The sequence below is a fragment of the Hoplias malabaricus genome, chromosome Y (assembly GCF_029633855.1).
Source record: "Hoplias malabaricus isolate fHopMal1 chromosome Y, fHopMal1.hap1, whole genome shotgun sequence".
Lineage (NCBI taxonomy): Eukaryota > Metazoa > Chordata > Actinopteri > Characiformes > Erythrinidae > Hoplias > Hoplias malabaricus.
The window spans coordinates 38,195,028-38,215,906 of NC_089820.1; the positions used below are offsets into that span (position 1 = coordinate 38,195,028).

Below are 20,879 nucleotides of genomic sequence, written 5' to 3' on the forward strand. Positions count from 1 at the left end.
AGGAACTTTATATTAGTATCTTATAAAATCCTAAAAGGATGCTAGGTAATGATATTTACTTTTGTTCCATATCATGATTTAATAGTTAATTATGACATTACAATACTATTTATTTTTACTGTCTTAAGTATGGTGAATTAATGTACCCTTATTGAAAACTGTTTCCCATACACTTAAGGTCAGTGCTCAATGCCATATGTCATCTAGAAGTGCATAAAATCCCCTAGCGTTGAACTGTGTTCTCTGCATTGGTTGGAGTGGTGTAACTTTCTTATACCTGCATGCCTTTAAATGCTCACAGAAATGTTCCAGCTGTCTCCTTAGGCCTAGGGCTTGGTAGTTCTAAAGAAAAGCCACAGTGCCAAGTGCATGCCATATCTGGAGTCAATACTAAAATTAGACACATCTGCTTAGGAGAACAGAAATGATTAGACTAGCTTTCTGTCTTTACACACATTTCAAATTCCATGATGATATATATATAGACAGGTGTCATTCTCAGTTTGTGTAATTCTCTCATTTCCCCTTCTCTCTGACCCAACAACCCTTTGGTGCACAGCCTTTTCCAGTGTGTTTGTCAGTGAAAATTAATCTCTCACTATTTGTATGCTGACACTTGTTATCCAATATTTCTTTGAATATTAAAGTTGCAGTCTATAGTTTCAATCCATTACACTGTGTAAAATTCAGCAAATGTTTCCTCTGTGTTTGCTAGATCTTCTGGCTCTTTTGCACTCTGGACAGAGGTCTGGGGTTTTTATTCAGCTCTTGCTCTGTAAATGTGAAACAAATTTTGCTTGGACTGAGCATCAAAATGCTGCTCCAGCCAGTCAGCAACAGTGGGTGTTTGTGTTCATGTACAGGAAATGGGATGGGGAAGAACAGGGGAGAATGAACCACATGCATTGTAAAGGAGAGGGGAGAGAAACTGCATCTCGAAGCATTTGGAATCTTCTAAAAGAGCATGTTTAGCGAGGGGTGGATTTGTTTTGCTGTTGTTCCCCAGAATCATATATATCACAAGGATATAAATAGGTAATAGCAGCTTCTTCTGGAAAGGATTTGATTGCATTCAGTCATGAGAGCATTTTTAAGGTCAGGTACTGATGATTGATTAATTCTGGTTCACAAACACCACAGAAACTCATCCCAAGGGTATTAGATGGTCCTCTCTCATTCCAAAGAATGCAGGTCAATTTCTACACAAACCATTGCTTTTATTTTTTTTTATTGTTTAATTCCTCTAACATTTGGTATTGAGCATATTGACATTAGAGAACACTGCACTACACTTTTCAAGAGCTTTATACTGCTCTAACTGACAATTGGTACTGACCATCAGCTTGTGGAATGTTTACCAGGGAGTCCTATTTCTTTTTATGCTTTCCTTTGGTGACTGTACATACTGTTTGTGTACAATTATATGTCTGTGTTTAAAATATTGATTGAGTTTAAATGAGGGGTGTCTACACACATATGTTCATATAGTATATATGGCAGCGTACATTACCCTCAATGTAATTCTCCTGCATCAAAAAAAAAATCAGTTATTCCTGAATATCTATATAACTTTTAAACTGGGAAGTATGAAATGTTGTCTGGGTTGACTTCAGGTCTTCCTACTGGAAGCCAGTGGTAGAGGGGAATGGTGAGTCTATAAAATGTACACAGCTTTGTTCAGGACTAACTCAGTTAGTACTATTATTAAAAAAGTCTCACTAAACATTGCCAACATATAAACCACAATTAATTCATAATAAAGAAATGCTGCTTTTTTTAGGCTTAAGTGTGTTGGAGCAAAATAAACACTACAACTGCAAGTACCTATGTGCAAAAAGACTTTTATTAGGAAGCAAATATAACTATCATGTTATGCCTGTTCATTCTTGCCCAAAGTGGAATGTTGTTTTAGCAGAAGACACTTTATTACACCGTTTAAATATTTGTAGTACTCCTTTGGGGTTAGAGAGACAACTAAAGGAAAAAAATACAGAACCTTTCCCATGCTTTCACAAACATGATCACAAAAATCTATTGCATTTAATACAACTTAATCCTGTGCAATGTCTGTTCGAATTAGTCAGCGTGTACGTGGCAGGATATATTTCATACAAATTACATATATACTGTATTTATATAATGTTATATATACTGTATTATATATTATATTACATGTACTGTATTATATATATATATATATATATTACTTTATTGACTATTTTTTTAATGATTATATAGAAATTGATATATATGTGTGTGTGTGTGTGTGTGTGTGTGTGTGACATTTGGGCCTTTTGTCAGGGCGCAAGCCATCTTAGTGAGCAAAACATCATAATATAAAATAACATTCTGTTTAAACATTTCAATGCCTAAATAATGGGCTAGATGTAGGTCACCATACATCATCACACGCTCATTATTCCTAAACTTTTTAATGCTGTTACTATGGTTAAACTACGGTGACGTCTATTTTGTTACTCATGTCTCCTTGTTTTCTGGAGTCATACTCTGGAGAATTTGACTAACTTGAATTTACCACAGAATTTGACTAACTTGAATTTACCACAGTTTCACGGTGGCGCAGCAGGTAGTGTCGCAGTCTGTGGGTTCGATTCCCACTCCGGGTGAATGTCTGTGAGGAGTTGGTGTGTTCTCCCCGTGTCTGCGTGGGTTTCCTCCGGGTGCTCCGGTTTCCTCCCACAGTCCAAAAACACACGTTAGTAGGTGGATTGGCGACTCAAAAGTGTCCGTAGGTGTGAGTGAATGTGTGTGTGTCTGTGTTGCCCTGTGAAGGAATGGCGCCCCCTCCAGGGTGTATTCCCGCCTTACGCCCAATGATTCCAGGTAGGCTCTGGACCCACCACGACCCTGAATTGGATAAGCGGTTACAGATAATGAATGAATGAGTTTACCACAGTTTCTAATCAATAATACCATTAAGTACATAGTATTCATTTTACAGCATTAAGAACATTAATAAGCAAAATAATTAATAAATAATGAATCAGTAGTCTATGAGAATATTTTTTTTCAATGTTGTGTCCATCTTGTAAGTTTTCTCATTGATGTTGGATGCTTATTTAATTCTCAAGATGTAACTAATCCTAAGCATATTTAGATATGTTGAAGTCCTTGGGGGCTTTGGGTCAGTCAGTCCATTGTCTGGAGTACAACAGCAGCTTCTTTGTTTGATTTAAAAATATTTTTCTTTTCTATGCTTTTTCCTTTTCTCAGTGTGAGCTTTTTGACAGAACATTCAGACTTGAGTTGTCTTTTCAGATAGAAACATTTGTGGGGGGTTTTTCACATCTGAATTGAGATTAGAGCTTGATTTTTGTGTGTGTGTGTGTGTTTGCGGCCAGTTCTTGCATGGTTTTTATGTATGGCATTCTCTCTCTGCAAAGTTCAATCTTGGGAGACTCCTGCTTTGTCATTATTTTCCTTTCAACTACTACTTCCTTTTGCAAGGGACTTACTCTATATTGCCAAACATATTTACTTGTCTGCGTTTGCACACTTTCGAACTTGAGTGACATCCCATTTTTAATTCATAGTGTTTAATGTGATGTCAGCCCACCCTTTGCAGCTATTACTGTTTCAGTTCTTCTGGGTAGGCTTTCCACAAGGTTTAGAAATGTGTTGTTTTTGACCTTTCTCCCAGAAGCGCATTTGTGAGGTCAGATACTGATGTTGGATGAGAAGGCCTCATCCCAAAGGTGTAATATTAAGTTGAAGTCAGGACTCTGTGCAGGCCTGTCAATTTTGTTTGCACCAAACTCGTTCATTCATGTCTTTATGAACCTTGCCTTATACACTGGTGCACAATCATGTTGGAACAGGAACGGGCCATCCCCAAACTGTTCCCACAATGTTGAGAGCATGAAATTATCCAAAATCTCTTGGTATGCCGAAGCATGAAGAGTTCCTTTCTCTGGAACTAAAGGGCCAAGCCCAACTCCTGAAAACAACCTCACACCTTAATCCCCCGACTTTACACTTGGCATCCTATCACGGTACTATGCTAGAATTCACTGAGCTCAGGAGAGTAATGTTCTCAGAAGAAAGTCTCCTGAAAAATCAACAACTTACTGCCATAATGACCATTTGACTAGCATCGCTTACATTTAAACTGTATTGTACAGCAGATACTTACTTTGCAGTACAAGGCTAAATCATTATATCACACTACAAGAAGTCATATAAAATCACAATATATTGAGGTGCAGTTCATTTTATTTACAAAGACCATTTTCAAAAAAGTTGAAAATGTTGTGACACTGTGCAAAATGGAAATTAAAAACAAATGCAATGAAGTGCAAATAATTTAAAAGCCTATATTGAAAATAGTACAAAGAAAACTGATTGAAAATCACTGAAATGATTTGGGTGGTGTATCCTTGATGTCGTGGTGATGTGTACGATGTGTGTTGTGCTGGTATGAGTGGATCAGAGACAGCAATACTGCTGGAATTTTTAAACAATGCCCACCCACTTGTCTCTCTGTTAGACACACCTACCTCATTGGTCCACCTTGTAGATGTAAAGTCAGGGACAGTATATCTGTTCACAATGTAAATAAAGCAGAAGTGATGAGCAAATCATTAAAAAATATATGTCGTTGAAAATAATACAAAGTATGTCATGTTTAAATTGTGAAATATTATTTTTATTTATTTATTTATTTTTTAATTCTTTTTGTCCATTTTGAGACTGAAATAATACAGGTATTTAGCAGTAGGTCAATAATATTATGGGGTATAAAAAGACCATCCCAAAGTTGCTGAACCTTTCAGAAATAAAAATGGGGTGGGGTTTACCTTTCTGTGAAGGACTGCATGACAAATTCAAGAATCATATTTTCTCAACTTAAAATGGCAAATGAATGAATTAATAAGATTTCAATATTAATAAGAGATTCAGAGACTCTTGGATAAATCTCTGCTTGCAAGGGGCAAAGCCAAAAATTGGTTAACATCAACTGATAAATTGACATGAATCTGTAATGGAAATCACTGCATGGGCTCAATCATATAAACTCAATCATTCAATCATTCATTCATTCATTGTCTGTAACCGCTTATCCAGTTCAGGGTTCGCAGAGGGTCAAGAGCCTAACCGGAATCAGTGAGAGCAGAGACACACCCTGGAGGGGGCACCAGTCCTTAACAGGGCAAACACACTCACACCTACAGACACTTTTGAGTCGCCAATCCACCTACCAATATGTGTTTTTTGACCATGGGAGGAAACTGTAGGTTTTTGGACCATGGGAGGAAACCCACGTGGACATGGGGAGAACACACCAAACTCCTCACTGAAAACTCAATCATGAGAAGGATAAAACAAATCCTAACAAGACCCAGAAATGCTGTTGCCTTTACTGGACCTGAGCTTATTAAAGATCGACTGAGGCAGAGTGGAAAAATGTCCTGTAGTCACCAGAATTAAAATTTGAAAATTTTATTTGGAAATCATTGACTCTTCTGAGTATAAGGGACAGTCCACCTTTTTTTAAAAGCACACAGTTGAAAAGCCTATATCTGTGATGGTGTAGGGTGTAGTAAAGCACATGAGAAAACATTTCACTTCCAGACCTACAGCAATTGGTCTCCCCAGTTTCCAATTGTTTACAGTGTTGCTAAAAAAAAAGTACTGTAAAACATTGCTAAAGATAACTCTGTTCCAACTTTTGGAATGTGTTGCTGGAATCACATTTAAAATTGGCATTTATTTTGCAAGAAACAATAAAAAATGTTTCTTAGTTACCACGTTATGCAGTGTTTGTACTACATTCAATTAAATACTTAATGGGGTAGAAATGACTTACACATCATTTTGTTCTGATTATTTTATTACCTATTTTATTATCCTACAAACAAACTTTTGTATGTGTTGTTCTCTGGTTGTAATTAGGACACATACAGAAGATGTTTTGTTTGTTATTTTAAACTGGGTTGGATTTCTGGAACTACACTTCGCTTGTAAACACAAGTAAGTGTTGTGTTTTCCATGTGGCTGTTTTTTTTTTTTTTTTTGTCTCTATTTAGTCTCTCTCTCTCTCTCAGAGGAACCCACATACTTCTGCAGGATTCAACAACACATATTACTCACTAACAGCACCGCCTGCTGAGCACCTGCCAGGGTTTACTGTATTTTCATTCTGAATAAACTACACAATAATGCTAAATATTTTTGGACAACAGTTTGTCCATGATTTCTTTTGAATTTAAGGCTGTGAATATACAGTAGTCTCCCTTCCCACCTTTGCAACAGTTAGTTACTTTAGACTAGATGTTGGAACTTTAGTGTGAGGATATGTTTGCATTCAGCTAGGATCTGAAAGATACTGAATGGTGCTCTATATACTGTAAAACAAAATAAAATAGGATGGGTGCACCCTAAAAATTCACTTGTTCACTAAAACTGACTTCATGATCAAACCGACCTACTCATCACATTATAGTAGGCTATTCATCAGCAGATCTGTCAAACATTCAATGTAAATCACTGCAATTTTTCAAAATATTTTTAAAGTTAATATAAGTTTTTTTTTTTTTTTTTTTTTTTTTTTTTTTTTATTACATTAGCAGTGCACATGGATGTCGTTAGACCTGTTTTAGTCATTTTTAAATGACTTGTGATTTATACATTAAAATCACATTAGATCTTTTCATATAGATTAACATTAATTAGAGTGTAAGACATAAATAAGCAATGACATTTTCACTGGACATCTGATAATATAATGAGAATGAGACTGTCTTTTACACTCTTTTGTGTTTTTCTACCTGTAGATGTATATTCTACATTTTTTGTGTAATAAAGGTAGTAGTTCCTTGTGGCTTTGCTTAATCATCAAAGAAATTTGCTGCTATGTGGCAATTACCCCTGACCCCCTTGGTTAAAGCTTAACCCCCTAATCATTCACGTCTAGTGACGGCCCTGGCAGTACCTTGTGGTAGTGTTTGAGTAAACAAAATAGACTCATTAGACTATTTTTTTAGTAACATTGTTTTCATGACATGAACTTGAACATGACAGCATGAAAAGGTAAAAACACACACACACACACACACACATACACATATATATATATATATATATATATATATATATATATATATATATATATATATAGTAAAATACAAATGCAGTTTTCTCCTTTCATGAATGCAGTTTTTGGTTTGTAAACAATACAACTGATTCATTGCAGTAAGAGTGGAATGACAAATTTAAATAGTAAGATAACTGTGAAATGGAAACTGTAAATGGAATTGTTAATGGTTCTTGAAGAAAACATAATAACGAATGTGAAAATAGATTCAAGCATGTTTTATAAACATGGCCCCATATTTCTGAGTGGTTCTTGGCTTGGGTGTACAGTTCTCCTTTCAAACATGTAAAACCTTTACTTTATTTGGAGGTTCTATAAAAAGCCACTCTTGGTTCTCCAAATAAACTTTTTCAGAGTGTGAGATGCAACAGAATTTACCTTTTTCACATTTGCACTTTATATAAAATCACATGGAAGAAACTGTAGATGACAGGCTATACTTTGTCAGAGAATGTTTGTGTCTGTGGTGATGGACTGGTCTGGTCTGTATTTCATTCTGTGGTTTTACAGGAATGTCTGCAATATATTATTCCCCTGAGGAAAGATGTGGGTGAATGGCAAAACTAGCTTATTTAACGTTTACTAAAAGTACATAAGTGAGGCAGTACAGTATCTCTATTGAGAACGTAGTTAAAAGTGTACTTCCTACAATTTCTCAATACTGATGGGCATCATTCTTTGTCAGCCACTTCGACAAAACAACTAAAACTTGTTGCTTGTTATTGTTTGAGTGGACTTGTGTTTGGTTTTGTTGCTGTTTGCAGGCTTCTCCAGATAATCTCAGGCCTATTTACGCCTGACATTATTATGAGAGTTTTATCTGAAAGATATCTGGATGTACTTTAATCTCTGTTTGCATTTGCCATTAAAATACATCCCCAGCCTGACCAGATGTGATCCGATTTTATATTGCCACCTAAAAAGCACAGTATACATTATTTCTGCATCAGAAAAAGGCTGTGTGTTACAGCTGCTGTGATTTCTGCTGTGGTCGGTGCCACAACTTTCCAGAGACATTTTTAGGCTTGATAGAGAAGTGAAGATTGGTGGGAAGTAATTGTATCAGGTTTCACGGGCAAAGGATTACTCTCATTCCTTTCTGTACAATGACAAATATGCAAGTTCATTTGTGAAAAATCTGGCCACTTATCTCCAGGAAGCATAACACACCTGAATTCTCCCTGCTGCCTATCAACCTGAGTGTTTCAATGTACATCCAGACATGGAATATGCATTCTGTTTACACTTATCTTAAATGTGGATGGGATTTGTCTTTGACAAGCTCCAAAACATTGTTTGAGAGATCCGATTGTAATCTCAGTGAATCTTGGGGGTGTTTACACATGGAATTTTATGTGTACAAGTGAAATCCAAACTAAATATAAAGATCAGTGCCAGGTGAAAACAGGCCCCTTAACAGTAATGAAGACTTAATCAGTGTTATGTTTGGCCTGTGCCCTGTGAAGGACTGGCGCACCCTCCAGGGTGTATTCCTGCCTTGCGCCCGATGATTCCAATTAGGCTCTGGACCCACCGTGACCCTGAACTGGATAAGCGGTTACAGATAATGAATGAACGATGTTTGGCCTGTATCAGTCATTTATTTTCTTAAAGCACGGTCAGGACAAGACTGACTGATATAGGATGACACATAATAACTTGAGCCAACTCGGTGATGCAACATAATAGGTTTTTTCCTGGTTACTACAGAGAAAAATACAGGAAAAGTAGTGGTGAAATAATTAATGTGTTTAATTTTTTTTTCTTTTAACTTCGCTGGACGCCTTAACGTAGAGGGTGAGAGACACACTGTTGACTTTTTCTGTCTGGTGAGGTATTTTTAGACTACACTGCTTTCTGTTGACTGACCTTAGTGCTGCTGTAGCAACAGAGATTTTATTTCTGTGCTTTTACTTTTCCATACACATGCTACCTTGAGGTGCACTGTGGACTGTATCATCTTATATAAACTCCATAGAACAGTGAGATCAAACAAAATGTAACAAAATTGAATGCCCTAGGGCAGCTGCACATGAGCTTAAAGTCACCATGCAAAAACATCCTAACACCATTTGACATATATTTAATTTTTCCTGAATTTTGGATGTTGAAAAGCAGAAATGAAAACTAGAAAATTGTAAAATTAATGAAATCCAAATTTTTTACTATATTAAATGATGCAAACAAATAATTAAGGTTTACACGATGGTCAGAAAATGTAACTGATGAAGCTGTGTAGAATATTTTAATCAAAATCTAAAGATTTGAAGCAATTTTCAGTGTCTTAAATTGTGGTTGTTTTCAGGCCATTTTCATGGGATATGGACCAGGAATAAAATTCAACACCACTGTTGCTCCCTTTGAAAACATTGAAGTTTATAACCTCCTGTGTGGTGAGTGGTCTTTGCTGAAATGGAATCTGCTTGCAGTTTATTTCAGTTCATTTGAGTAGAGGTATAATGTAGAGGTTGACAGCAAGGCTCTCTCTCTCAAATCCCCACCCCAAGTGACGTCACCATAATTGTGATCAGTGACGTCAGATACAGTTATCATTTGACCATTATTGAATTTCAGACATTAACACCACTGAATATATATTTATCCATATCTTCAGTGCTTACTGGAGTTATATAATAACTGAAATTTGGGCGTTGGACCACAGCCAAAACTCCTCCCCCCAGGCCCATATATACCCTTCAAACTCACGGTATCTCTGTGACATACAAGTCTACATCCCGTGTCCACCCTCTTCTTTTAACCCTCCTAAGAGTGGGGGGACAGGGGTGTTCTGTTCCATGCATGTTCCAAACCGCCCGGAACTCCAACTCAAATTTCTTCTGAATTTGTCTTATTGCTCACGGGAGTAGTCCATTAGTCCATACTAGCAAAATTTCCTTTAAAATAAATGTATTTCATCCAAGTTTCTCCCCAGTTTAATTAATTGCTAATTCCACTTAGAAGTTGGTCTTCCCCATTAACACAATATGTTGCTGTGAAAACGTGTATGTGCATGCTTCCTCAAAGACATCTGAAGTACCACTTCTAGTTTTTGAGGGAGTTAAGTAACTTACAAGTTAAATCATTAAAATAAAAAATAAATACTTTTTATTTCACTCCATTTAGACCTGCTGGGCATTCCTCCAGCTCCAAATAACGGCACCCATGGGAGTCTCAACCATCTCCTGAGGAATCCACCACACAATCCTGTCTATCCTGCTGAGATTTCTGCTGCCTCCACCTGCTCCAGTACAACTCTTTCTCCTTCTGACCAACTAGGCTGTGCCTGCAGCCTGTACACAGAAGACAAGGTTTACACTGTTGCTCATACTAACAGATCTGTAGTGAAAGAACCTGTGTGACAGGATATACATGCAGAATAGCAAGAAACATTTATGGAGAAAATAGGAAGGGGTAAACACACAAAGCAGACAAGTAAACACAAGAGAAACGGATTATCAAAATCCAGACAACACAGCAGCAACTTGAGAAACATTGTGGCAGTACAATAGCAAAGCTTCTGTTGTTTACAGTTCAGTTGTGTATAAATATATTTTTTAATGTGTTTCTTAAAGTTTTATAGCAAATAAATGTAGGTTGTTTATGTTATATCTATACCAAAAGTGTTTACACTTTACATTTAAATTAATTTAAGTGAATCAGTTTTCTGATATTTTTTCAAATATTAAGATTTGCTTTACCTCTGAATTAGTGCTGATTATTATAATCATTAATGATTGTACATCTGAATTAATGCTGATAATTCTACTGTAGTATATTGCTGTAGTTCAGTTTAATGTTTATGCATTTCAGGTGAAAATATTCAACGAACTACTCTTAAGCTTCAGTTCCAGTATGTAAATCTGTTTAAGACATTTTATCTGATTTTACCATTTAGTTTGAACTATGTATGATTTTGAACAAATAATAAATTAATGTGTCCTGACAGATCAAACCCTTAAGAGACTTCACCTGCCATATGGAGTCCCTCGAGTTTTACAGAAGGCTGACTATTGCATACTGCATCAATTTTCCTACATCAGTGGATACAGCAAAGATATTCTCATGCCTCTCTGGGTCTCGTATACACTGGGACCACTGGTGAGACTCACATTCATTTCTCTGAAAAACTGAAACAGTTACAAAACAGTGATATTCTTCCTAATAAAAATAAGGCACAAAAGTCTAGTCAATGGCCCTATCAATTGAACATAGCAAGTTCAATCACTGGTGATGCCACAGCCATCGCTAAACTGAATTCCAAAACAGCTCAATTGGTTTCCATGTCCCCTGCATAATATATATAACAGCTAATACACCAGAACTGGGCAGTTAATGAGTGGTATTGGGAAAATCATGGACACAACATAGACCCAGATTTCTAAAACTGGAATAAGGGCTCTATGGAATATGACCTTTGCGTGACTAACCATAGATACCCCAATTGCACAACATGTTGCAGTGCCAGTTGCCGACCTCTGTTTAAAAAATGTTTGCAAACATAGGGCATGCTCAGGAGACAAAAAAGCCCATTCTTACATTGGATTATTTTAACTTTAGTGAAAACTGCTAGAAATGCAGTTTCTAGCAACAATATAAAACAACAAATACTATAAAGTACACTACAATAATAAAAAAAACTAATTATAAAAAGACTATGTGCAAAATTGATATAAACTAATGAAACCGGCGAAGAGATCCGAAGGGTAAGGGTTGATAGGCGCTAGGCAGAAAAACAGACCTGTCATCTGAAAAGTGGACATACATCACTATACATTGTGCAAGTATGTAGAACAGCTACAATATATTTCCATTATTTTTAAACATAGTTTGATGTGAAAGAGGCTGATCTCCAGTGCCCTTTAAGTCATATATCCTTTCCTCTTGTTAGCATTCAGACTGATCATGTACGGTTTCATTATGTGGTCAAGTCTCAGTATAAATCATGAGCTGCACCCATGGAACTGTGTGTGTGTGTGTGTGTGTGTGTGTGTGTGTGTGTGTGTCTTCTGTTTAGAGTTTCTCTTCACAAAACTGTTATTCTAACTGTTACTCTATTCTTTTTCAATTTTAATGCATTTTTTTGTGTTTTACTATCTTTAACTATTTATCATTTCATAACTATGTACAATATTGCCAAAGGCTGGTAAAAATCACTTTGGCAGGTTTTTTTTTTATATCATGGATATTTTTAGGGATTTTGTTCCTTATTGTTGCAGTTGCAGCCTCTTCTGAGAATTGATTTACACAGGAATTGATTACATTTATTCTCAAAAACATAAGTGAGGTCATGAATGGCCGTAGGATGATTAGTTCTGGATCGCAAAAGCGATTCCAAATTTCTTTCCCTATTTAGCTGACTCTTGGGCGTGGTGACCTTAGGTTTATGTTCAGCTTCCCCAGAACATCCCATTTCATGTCATGTTATTTTGTGAAAGTATACAAATTGCTGAACTGAATATCTGCGTCCATTATGGATGCATCTTAGACTAGCTGAATTTGCAGAATGGTATTTTAAGTGCTGTCTGCATAACTCTGGATATATATGGTAATTTTCCAGCACATAATTATCTTCTTTCTTTCTTTTTCCTATAAATCATAATTTCTCAGACAAGTGTTCAGCCCCTCAATTCTTCACTAGAAGAGTGTGTTCGTGCTGATGTGCGTATTCCACCCAGTGTAAGCCAGTCCTGCTCCTTCTACAAAAAAAAAACAGACCTCAAATACGGATTTCTTCATCTTCCCAGTGAGTGTCTTAGCATGTCTTAATTATTGCCCTGAGCCATCTTAAATAAACACATTCAAACACTGTTTTCACTCTGGAAACTGTACTGCAGTGACTTCATTACAGTACTACTTTTTCATGAATAAGTGGCACATCTATCACAATACCACATTTCTTTTTTTGAGTTTATAGCCTGTTTACAATAATTGGGCTGATGTACCGCAAATCTCAAAAGACCCCAAACAAGATGGGACAGGATTTTTTGTAGAAATATTATATATAATCTTATATTAAGAATGTATTTAAAAAAAGAGAACAAGGTTGACAGGGTAAAACATTATCTGTTTCTACAGTAATATTTCCAGCATTTATAGCTCATCAAAAAGACCCTTATCTAATCCTAGACCAGAGTGGCAGGGGCTCAAGACAATGGACTGCTGGTGGACCCTGAATTTAGGCTTGGGAACCACTGGACTGGATGAATTTATACTATAAGATGTACCACATATTAGCTTATATTTTTATTTATGAACTTGATTTCTCTCCACAGATCTGGGTCCAATTGGAAATGAGACTGATTCCTTGATCACAAGTAATCTCATACCAATGTATCCAACCTTCAAAGGTAACTGTTAATTTTATTAGGCAGCAGAATATACTGCTTGTGTGATACTTGTCTTGGCATGAAATGCTCTATTGTACCCTGAAATTACCTTCAGTATTGAATTGTGCACTTTGAATTGTCACCTTTTTATTGACAACCTAATAAAAAAAAAAGATGCATTACTTACCAAAAGTAACAATTATTTGTACACAAAATCCATCCTCCTTTCTTTCTCATGAACTATTTGATCACTCTGTCTAAAGTTTATCTGTGCGTTTCAGTTCCAACAAGGTTCTTTTGGACCAAAGTTGGTTCTCTCCGGTTGTATTTCTGGCAGTTTTAATTCCCTTTAGAGCTGAGAATCAACAGAAGCAATAAACATGGGTTCATCCTTTTCTCACAATGTTCAATTTTTTTAAAACATTTGTCTTGAAAATGGCGTTTCAACTATATCTCTGACCAGATCATTTTTTTCTATTGTGTGTGGAAAAACAAAATACAAATTTAAGGTTGGTGTTATCATATATATTGGCCCAACTCGAAATCTCCTAATCTGCGTAGATAGGCCATAGATAACAGGAAAATGGAGAAAGAGGACAAGCAGAGAGTAAAGATAGGATGTAAGAGCAGAGAAGAAACATATGTTTGAGTACACTTTTGATTTTGTTCTGCCCTCTCGTGGCCAAGAATACATAACAATTTAATGTACTTTGCATACTCTCTAGAGAAACATTTGTATTTTTTTCAGTTTTTCACGTTGGAGTCCACAGATACATTTGAAAAGCCACTGTCTTATAAACACACCCTTCTTCCCAAAAATATATTGTGATATAAGGTCTTATTTAAGGTCTTACAGTACTAGTCAACTGTTCCCAAAAGAATACAACCTTTTATGTATTTCAGTTCCAAAATGGCCATACATACAAGTTATTAATTTGCTAGCATCAGAGTAGAAGCAGAAACCAATGTTTAATGGAAATTTACAAAGAAGCTAATTACACCTTTGTTATTAAATACACATTTTTAATTTCCTAATGATATTGTATAAGAGATCAAATATAAAATTAATTTCAAGCAGAGCAAATTAACAACCATACTATCCCTGGTAGAAACAATCGAAAATGTCCTTATCCAATAAACAGCACTTTTCTGACGCTTAAGAATAAATTACATGTTTTTATTGTCCTTCTGATTAAAATGAAATAAATATTATTAAATATATTAACATAATGAATGTTCTTTGCTTTTTACAGGCTTTTGGGATCATTTTCATAATGTCCTCCTTGTGAAGTATTCACAAAATCTGAAAAACCTCAATGTAATTAGTGGACCAGTATTTGATGATAACTTCGATGGAAATTATGATGTCATGATTAGGAAGGCACTGTAAGTTACTTGACTGTTTCTTCTCAAAAACCAACTACATCATCATTTATGTGTTCAAAATATGCAGTGGTTTCTAGACACTATTGAGTTAAGTTGTGCACACATGCGTTACATAATCTCCTTGGAAAATTATAAAATGCTGTCAGACACACTGGGGCTGCTGCAAATTAGCCTAAGGTCACAGTGCTCTATGTCTACCATGGTCTGCAGGGGTACAAAGCAGTGAAACTGTGATTTCCGGCATGATGGAGCACCATCCAACACCTTCAACATGTGTTGAAATAGTGTTTGTGATCCAGAACTAAATGTCCAACATCAATATCTGATCTCACTAAGGTTCCTGTGGCTGAATGCAACCAAATACTCATTTCTAAATTCTCATTCCTAAAGCCTTCTCAGAGGAAGTAGTGTGTTATTGCTGCATACAGGGGATGAATTACCAATTAGTACTTTGTATTTCATAAGAAATGTTGCATGAGTAGGTGTCTACAAATCTTTAGCCATATTATCTTTAAAATAATAGATCTGGCAAATGTAATATACATGTAATGTGCAAAATGGAATATAGTGATAAAAACAAAATCTGATCAGCAGAGCGGCATTCAAAGATGTAAATATGTAAAGTACACACATAAATGAAATAATATTGTGAATTACTGTATTAATTTGTTTAATTTTCCTTGATTTCTTAGCAATCAAGGCCTAATATTTTGTTTTCTATTGTTATTAATAATATGTAACATCACCTTTTAAGCATTAGTGTATTTTAAAATAGTGTATTTTTTGTCAATATTTATGATATTTTATAATGATTTATAATGATTTACTTCAGTGTTAAAATGGAATCCATGAAACCCACAGTCTCTTTTGACTTAATTGACTGTTTGCTTTGGTAACTCAAACTTAGCAGGCTTACAATGCTCTGACCACCGTCTCTTTGTACCAGGAATGAAACACCAACCCCTACACATTTCTTTGTGATTCTAACAAGCTGTAAGAACTTCTCTGTGACTCTACAAAAGTGTGATGTTCCGCTTGAGGCTTTGTCTTTCCTTCTGCCACACAGACCTGATAACATGGAGTTCTGTCATGTGAGTAGCTGACGGGAATGTCTCGTGTTTACTCGAGACATCTGCTAAATAGTTCTTACTCTGCGGAACCTCAGTTCAGTTCCGAAACTCATGATATTTCATGAGTGAGTTTTACTTGAAACTGCTTTTTTTAATCCTCAAAATAATGAATGGATTATGTTAAAAGTAGTTTTGTATATTTAACTGGCTATGCAAACATATTATCTTCAATAGTAATTATGCACACACAGCAAAAGAGCAACCTTATAACAAATAACTAGAACAAAGAATAAGCAGGAAAATCTAGTAATGAATAATATTTTATAACACGGATCAGTTTTCTGTTAAATTCATAAATAGAAGTTATTAATTATTGCATGCAGCAACAATATTATAGATGTCCCTTTAATAGCTAGGTGTCTCTCAGTGAAAGGTTTCTGAATTTGCCATAATTCAGAGGTAGCAGCAGTATTTACATGAGAAATCCCTAGAAGAAAATATATCATGTGTATATATGGAGTTTGAAAGTTTCGTTTACTTTTTGAAATAAGTATGAGACAAGTAGAGAATGACAAAATGTCTCTAGTGCTCTATTTTAAACCCAGATGAGGATGCAGATTTTTTTAGGACTACTAAAAATGTCAGTCTAACCACTGTGACTAAATAACCGCAGAAAAGGGGCATTAGATATAAATAAACTTATTTCAGAAATGCTGACATTTCTGTTCTTCTTTCTTTTATTCAGAACGGAAATGACTATTCATGGGTTGAGAAGTGGGCGCAGCATCACGTGGCACGAGTTCGAGATATTGAGCTTCTGACTGGCCTGAGTTTTTATCATGACCGCTTATCTGTGGCAGAAACATTACAACTCAAGACTTTTCTACCAACATTTTAGCATTATTTCAGACCTGAAAAAGAGCTTATTTTTAAGTGCCTGTGAGTTTGAATGACACTTCAGCCCTAGTCTGTGTGGACCAGCATCAAAGCCATTCATTAAATTCCATACTAAAAGCACAATCTCCATCCAGAGGATTAATCAGTCAAAAACTTAAAATGGTATATGAAATAGACTAGTTGGAGGAAGTTTTTTGACTTATTTAACACTTCTGTCATACTCAGGAAGGGAACAAAATCCAGTCAATATTTGTGAAACAACATAAACAAAGGAAAACAGGAAAGCCACATTTTTGTACATATTTTGCAGAAGATATTGAGCTAAAATATTGAATAATGAGCGGTTACAGTGAACGAGTAAATTAATAAACCCTATGCAATATTTAAAACAAATGGTGCCAAAGTAAATCCTGATTTTCTGTGTTGGAAAATACCAAAAAAAATGTAGCTTAAAAATACAATGTATTTCCAAAGATTTGTAGACACCCGTTGTTAGTGAATTCTGCTACATTCAGGTGCACCTTTTGTTGACTTTAAATTATATATTTTGTTTTACCTGTGGATATGGGGGTAAAGTAATTATTACCTGAGTATCTTGGTAGTTTTAATTCCATCCGAATGGAACATTTTAGTCATTTTTCCAGAGTGCGTGCTCCTGTTTAAGTAAAGATTTCTGAGCCTTTTACTACTGCTCGTAAAACAAGCAGTAAAAAAAAACCCAGGTTGTATTAATTCCGTCTGAATTTACATATAAATAAATATTGCATCATATTCTGGGGAAAATGAGATTGTCACAGGTTTTTTTAAGGAGCGTTTAATGATGAAATATAGTATTTAAGTAAAAACTCAGCAGGTGAACAAAGCCACGATCAAATCCAAAAATACGACCTTGAAAAATCACTTAGTGAAAAGACATTTCTGGTAGCTGTAGGTAGGTTTCGTGTACAGTATTAGCCTCCATACGTATTATTATGAACAGGTTTCCTACTCTTTAACTGTTTACAGTAAATTCTAATAACTGTATGAAGGATTAGCAAAGGTTTTGTCATCTTCTCTCCCGTTATCTGTTATGAAGTACTAAGATAAGTTTGTTGTTCAATTTGTACAATCTCCTTATAACCTGCAGTTGCTACAGAAAAGCTTAATGCCAAATGTCACATACACTGAGGCCAAAGTAAAATTCAAAGTAATTCATCAAACAGCTTTAAACACATCAATTACATTGCAAACGAGAAATTTCATTTCCAGCAAGGGGATTAATAAGTCACAACTCCTTAAAGGAAGCTTGCTGACTAAGTGACTGAAGTACTCTGTGGGGAAAAAACACAGAGCATAAAACGGATGGATGGCAATGGATGCAGTAAAAAGCCATATTATGTAGAAATTATGCAGAAAGTATTGAGCTAAAAATTTATTGTTTGAATGCTAATGTATATCCTCATTTCCAAATCTTAGAAAATATAGCTGAAAAATACACTATATTTCCAAAGGTTCCTTCAGATATGTTGTCAGTGAATTCAACTACATTAATGTGCATGTTTTGTTGACAGAGATGTTCAGTTATGCATATACATAGTGGGATATAAAGAGGGAAGTCCTCCAGTGTTGATCTGTGGAACTGTGTTTTCTGCTGTGATGGAACTCAATGGAAATTAATTACCATTGTAAAGTGTTGGAAATGAAAGGTTTCAATATCTCGTTTGTGCCCTTGCTTGTCAGGAAAAAGTACATTACTATTTACTATAGGTAAAGACAGACTACATGTTTCTTCAGAGTACATCTGAGGGTTTAGAGTCCAGATTTGTTCCACAGTCATACATCATATTCTATTCTCCAGAGAGAGAATTGAATATTTTAAAGTTTTCGAAACATAATATTTTTAAATAGAAGGACAAAAAAAAAATTACCCGATGTTGAAAATTGGATATCTGCAATAAATTTAGAATATGAAACAATTCTTACTCTTATATATATAAATGGAGCTCAATGTCTGCAAAAAACACATTTCCAATCCTCTACAGTTCAATGCTAGTGAGATTTTCACTGTTCTAACTATTCTCATTGCACATTTAGGTTTCATTTAATAATTTTCTGTAGAGATTATAAAGCAGCTACCAATTTTTGGACATGTAGTGTATTTGTCTTTATGTGCCATAATTACTGTTATGGTTTTATGAACTATGCAAAAAGATGTAATCATGGAACCTGGACATAAGAAAATTACTTCACAGTGTCATGGTGTACATGTTTGTATATTAAGCTCTTTTTCTTAGTATTTTATCATAAAATAAATAATAAATATGATTTATTATGATTATAATATTTTTGTAGTGTGTGCTTTTGTAGTGTGTGTACATTTTTAAATTAGCATAAATATAAATAATGCATACAATAAAGACAAATCCAATTTTAGCCCTTTTCTACCAACATGGAACTGGTTCAGTTCCCATTTATGCACACTCTTTGGAACCTTTCTGAGCATTTCCTCCAATATAAATTGGTTTTTGAACCAGAAAAATGTGTATACGTCTAGAATAGTTCTACAGCACAAACCGCAATGGTGTCCGTGGGCATGGTGAGCATTAGTGTGCCATGGAGCTGGACAAGTAATTTGCAGAGCAAATGAACCATATGTGTCTGTGTAACGTTTTATTCAAAAATGGGATAATGCAAATCGGGAAGTCACCAGTTATATATATGTTTGATTTCTGATTAGAAGGGGGAAAAAAAACAGGAAATAAAAAGATGTAAAATATGAAAATGTCATGTCTCTGTGTTTTCTGAGGTACAACTTGAGGGGCATTGGCTACTTTTATCAGCTGTTATTACTGTTCACAAGCTCATTTACAATGATATCCAATCAAGCTATAAACGGTGCATAAAACATTGTTCTATTAATTTATCTCTGGCTCTGGCCCTGAATTCAGCCACAGCAATGCAGGAACCAAGCAACCTTGCAACACCCCAATTGATTACATACCCTTGGTTCTCATCAAAACTTGTGGAAACACCAAGGTTCGAAGAATTTAGAATGGAACATATATATATTTATTATTGTTATTATTATTATTATTTATTTTTTATTTTTTTTGGGTGGCAAAATGGCTATTTCTGATGCTCCTTTATATTTGGGGTTATAAACCGTTTTACTTCCAGAGTTATGAATAAATTTCCTACATACATTAGAGTATAATGAATGGAATTGTAATAACTCTCTCATAACCCCTCATAAATCTACCCCCCACACTCAAAATGACTGTGGTCTAGTTCAGTATAAAATCTGATATTGCTGCATTACAGGGATTTTTTACACATGTACACACAAAATCTGGGGTCAGATTCAATTGGTTTTCTTACTGAATCAATTAAATGTTTGCAGTCAAATATTTCATTTTACTACTACATCTATCCAACCAGATTTTTATTAAAAAGGTGGGACCCTGCATTAAAATACCTACCAACAATTGGATAAAGGGTGTGTACACTCAAGAGCACCACTCAAGTTCGATTGCAGGACTGCCTGCCTCAGTGAACATCAAAGTGGGCTTGCGAAATGTTATAGACATTGCTGTAGGTTCAACTGCAAGTCTGTCCATCATGGTGGGCATAGAACCAGGTCCTTTGCCACTCCTCAGTATTGCTGTTACTGTGCCAGTTCCAACAGCACCTCCCAGTGCTCTGGAGAGCACCTAAGTGCCACCTCCCTCTGTAGAAGCTGTGTGCGCCTACCCAATTTGGATATTAATGCCGGCCCATCTGTGCCAGTGTCCAGGAGTTCTAGGAGTCTCCCAGATTTTAATAGGGGCTCCCAGATACCTGCAAATAATGTACAATCTCAGATGGGTCTGAATTTCAGAGATGGGCATAAATAAAGTGTATTCAATTCAATTCAAAAGTCTAAATTCTATACAGTACATGAATTATGAAATAGTTAAAAAGGTAGTGTGTGGTAGGTGGGGGGTTCTGTCATATTCTGCCCACTCTTTTTTGTTTTCCTAATGCCATCCTGTTTCATTGTGTTCTTTTTCTTTGTTTTATGGTTTGTTTTGCTTCTAGTCTCAGCCCTCTTTTCTTGGGTTTGGTTCT

General features: G+C 35.5%; 1 protein-coding gene across 1 annotated transcript in view; it reads left to right on the top strand.

Annotated features, from left to right (window-relative positions):
• The window catches only part of LOC136677714 (ectonucleotide pyrophosphatase/phosphodiesterase family member 1-like), a 115,882-nt gene extending 96,364 nt beyond the window's left edge, over nt 1-19,518 (top strand). The window contains exons 17-25 of the mRNA XM_066655313.1: nt 9,420-9,507; nt 10,238-10,422; nt 10,925-10,964; nt 11,061-11,212; nt 12,722-12,857; nt 13,387-13,461; nt 14,694-14,826; nt 15,773-15,917; nt 16,642-19,518. Of these exons, the coding sequence (XP_066511410.1) occupies nt 9,420-9,507; nt 10,238-10,422; nt 10,925-10,964; nt 11,061-11,212; nt 12,722-12,857; nt 13,387-13,461; nt 14,694-14,826; nt 15,773-15,917; nt 16,642-16,794 (1,107 nt within the window). The 3' untranslated portion in view covers nt 16,795-19,518. The remainder of the gene's footprint in view (nt 1-9,419; nt 9,508-10,237; nt 10,423-10,924; nt 10,965-11,060; nt 11,213-12,721; nt 12,858-13,386; nt 13,462-14,693; nt 14,827-15,772; nt 15,918-16,641) is intronic.
• Nucleotides 19,519-20,879: the final 1,361 nt, after the last annotated feature.